Source organism: Nicotiana sylvestris, chromosome 4 (genome assembly GCF_000393655.2).
Source record: "Nicotiana sylvestris chromosome 4, ASM39365v2, whole genome shotgun sequence".
Classification (NCBI taxonomy): domain Eukaryota; kingdom Viridiplantae; phylum Streptophyta; class Magnoliopsida; order Solanales; family Solanaceae; genus Nicotiana; species Nicotiana sylvestris.
In genome coordinates, this window is record NC_091060.1 from 173,460,328 (window position 1) to 173,464,060 (window position 3,733).

The window sequence follows — 3,733 nt, forward strand, 5'->3', positions numbered from 1 at the left end:
TATTACATCAAAATTTGCTCGATCTACCTCTATACTTGCTTGACACCCGGTGCCCCAAGACTATGCCTTCTTGTACCATGAAATGGCACTTTTCCCAATTCAGCACCAGATTTGTCTCGATGCACCTTTTCAGCACACGCGTCAGATTCACCAGGCACTCATCAAATGAATTCCCCACCACTGAGATGTCATCCATGAATACCTCCATTATATCATTAACCATGTCAGTGAATATGGCCATCATGCACCGTTGGAATGTGGCGGGTGCATTACATAGGCCAAAGGGCATCCTCCTAAAGGCATAGATGCCATAAGGGCATGTGAAAGAGGTCTTCTCTCGATCCTCAGGTGCAATGGAAATCTGATTGTACCCTGAGTACCCGTCCAGAAAACAAAAGTGTGACCTCCCTGCTAATCTATCCAGCATTTGATCAATGAAGGGAAGTGGGAAGTGGTCTTTCCGGGTGGCTAGATTCAACTTTCGATAATCCATGCAAATTCTCCAGCCTGTGACGGTTCTCGTTGAGATTAGTTCATTGTTGTCATTCTTCACAACCTTCATGCCACCCTTCTTAGGCACACATTGAACTGGGCTAACCCAGCTGCTGTCAGAGATTGGGAAAATAATTCCCGCATCTAGCCACTTTTTCACTTCCTTCTTCACCACCTCCTTCATATTCGGGTTCAGCCTCCTCTGATGTTCCCTGGAAGGTTTGTGCCCCTCTTCCAGCAGAATCTTATGCATGCAGTACGCGGGGTTGATCCCCTTGATGTCTGCCATGGTCTACCCAATGGCAGTTTTGCACTCCTTCAATACCTGTAGAAGCTGTTGGACCTGCACATCTAACAAACCAGATGAGATAATAACAGGTAGAGTGGAGTTAGGTCCCAGAAATTCATACCTGAGGTGGCCTGGCAATGGCTTTAGTTCCAGCTTCGGTGGTTCTTCAATGGATGGCTTAGCTGGAGGAGTCTCCCTCTTTTCTAAGTGTAGGGGCTCAAACTCTAGATTTCTTTCCCAAAACCCTCTACCTTCCAATGTCAACACCCATTCTGCCAAGTCCTCACCGTTCACTTCCTCCAAATTCGTCAAACATGCAGCGAGGGGATCCTCAATCGTCAACACTTCATCATCACACTGAACGATTACATCCACGACATCAATACGAGAGAAATTTGCGAACTCACTTGGGCGCCTCATAGATTTCTGCACATTGAATATAATCTCTTCGTCATTGAGCCTCATCTTAAGCTCCCCGGTCTCACAATCAATAAGAGCTCTCCCTGTGGACAAGAATGGTCTTCCTAAGATGATAGGAATTTCTTCATCTACTTTGTAATCCAATATCACAAAGTCAGCAGGGAACACGAACTTCCCCACCTGAATAAGTACATCATCAAAGATCCCAAATGGACGCTCTACAGTCCTATCAGCCAGCTGCAACAGCATAGAGGTGGGTCTAGCTCTCCCAATGCCCAACCTCTTGTAAATGACCATGGGCATAAGATTAATGCTGGCCCCTAAATCATAGAGTGCTTTCTCAAAAGCAAAGTTTCCAATAGTACATGGAATAGTACAACTCCCGGGATCTGAGAGCTTTTCAGCAACAGGTTTAGTTACCACTGCACTGCACGTCTGAGTAAGTGTCACCGTAGCCAAGTCTTGGAAGTCAAATTTCCGAGACATTAAGTCTTTCATCATTTTTGCGTATCCAGGCATCTCCTTTAAAGCTTCGATCAATGAAATATTTACCTGAATTTGCTTGAGCATCTCAAAGAACTTTTTGTATTGCTCCTCTTTTTGGTGTTTAGCCAACCTCTGTAGGAATGGTGCAAGAGGTCTTTTCTTCCCAATCACTTGGGGCTTTTCTTTCTCAGCTACTATCTCTACTACTGGCTCTTCAACTGCTTCAGTAACTTTCTCGGTCTCCTGTTGAGTGTTCTTTTCTTCCTGAGAAGGCTGGACTGTCACATCTGTCAGCCTTATGGATTCATCCAGCTCAATGGGTACCTGAATAAGTGTCTTAGCCTGTATATGGTCACGAACTCTCTCCTGCTCTTCATCGAGGTCCCTGCCATTACGGAGACTCACCGCCATCAGCTGCTTCGGGCCCTGATCTTTAGGATTGATTTGGGTATCTGCAGGTAGCATTCCTTGAGGACGATTATTCAGAGACATTGAAATTTGGCCCACTTGCACTTCAATATTTTTGATAGTTGCGTCATGTGCATCTACTCTCTCATTTATCTTCGCAGTGGACCCAATAACCTGCTGCATCATTGCTTCCAGTCTAGCAAACCCATCGTCTTGTCTTCCACCATGCTGCTGCTGAGGCGGGTGGTACCCCTGCTGCTGATTGTTGTACCCCTGGGATCTAGGATACAGTGCCATGTTGTTGGGGGTCTCATACCTCCCATGTTTCCGGCGTTATATTGTGGCGGAGGTGGTCTGTACTGTTGTTAAGTCTGTTGACCCCAGTTCTGATTTCCCTGTCTCTGACCCCCATAGTTAGCTACATAGTTCATATCTTCAGGGTGCTAATGATGATGATCAAGCTCTGTATTCCAAGGATTACCAACTGGCTGACTAATGAAAGATGTGCACAAGCCCCCATTGGTAGTGTCTACCATGTGTACCTGCTGCTTCTGTCCTGATTCCTCCACCCTTTTGGTGAGGATACTCGTTTGTGTTAGGAGGGTCGCCATATTTTCAGCCATAGTGTTTGAAGGATCAAGGGGCACTGAGTGTACCACTGGAGTGATGGGTGCATTCCTGTATATCCATCCTGAATTCTGTGCCATTTTATCAAGTAAACTCTGTCCTTCTCTCCATGTCTTGCTCAAGAATGCCCCACCAGCTGAAGCATCCACAATATTCTTCAACCCATCCGACAGTCCCATATAAAATCGTTGTCCTAACATTTGTTCTGGAATACCATGATGTGGATACATAACCAACATTCCTTTGAACCTGCTCCATGTTTCATGCAGTGTCTCCATTGGTTTCTGCTTGAAGCTCACGATCTCATCAATTTGTTGGGCAGTTTTGTTGGGTGGATGAAACTTGTTATGAAACTGCTTGACTAACTCATCCCACGTTGCTATAGAATTTATGGGGAGTGAATTTAGCTAAACTTGTGCAGCTCCTGTCACCGAGAACGGGAACAATAATAATCTGATAGACTCTGGAGTGACATTGGGCTGCCTTTGGGTCTTGCAGATCGACAGGAAGTTCTTCAAGTGTTGCTGAGGATCTTCAAGTTGTATCCCAGAAAAGAGTCCCTTGTTTTGCAACAAGTGCAACATATTATTTGTGATCTGGAACGACTCAGCTTGTATTGCAGGCACAACTATGGCAGTAGCTAAATTGTCAGTTGTGGGTTGTGCCCAGTCATACAGTGCACCCTCGGGCACCAGAGGTACCGCGTCTCTGACATTCAAGTTGACTTGCTCATGCCTGTCGTTTCTGTTAGGGTCGATTGCGTCTCCCATGTCAGTTTCGAATTTGTCTATTTGCTGAGGTGGTTGAAGTCTTCAGTTGGCACGGTTCACTGCCCTGAATATTTTCTCAGGGTCTGCGAGTCCTTCAAGTAGTTCTCCAGTCCTTGTAGAGTTTCTAGGCATACACCTGTGCCACCAAGTCAACAACCGTAAAAAATTTCAATCAAAAATTGGGTGTAGAAAAACTGTCTACGCGAAGAATTTTTGTATTTCTAGCAATGGTAATTGATAA

At 45.4% G+C, this 3,733-nt stretch overlaps 1 protein-coding gene across 1 annotated transcript; it reads right to left on the reverse strand.

The window, feature by feature from the left end:
* Positions 1-784: 784 nt before the first annotated feature.
* Positions 785-2,392, reverse strand: LOC138890539 (uncharacterized). The gene has a single exon (XM_070173933.1). The coding sequence runs from the start codon at positions 2,390-2,392 to the stop codon at positions 785-787; it is 1,608 nt and encodes a 535-aa protein (XP_070030034.1).
* Between the last annotated feature and the right edge of the window lie 1,341 nt (positions 2,393-3,733).

Coding starts and splice junctions, on each gene's coding strand:
- LOC138890539 (XM_070173933.1), bottom strand. CDS start 2,392: ATGGCACTGTATCCTAGATCCCAGGGGTACAACAATCAGCAGCAGGGG.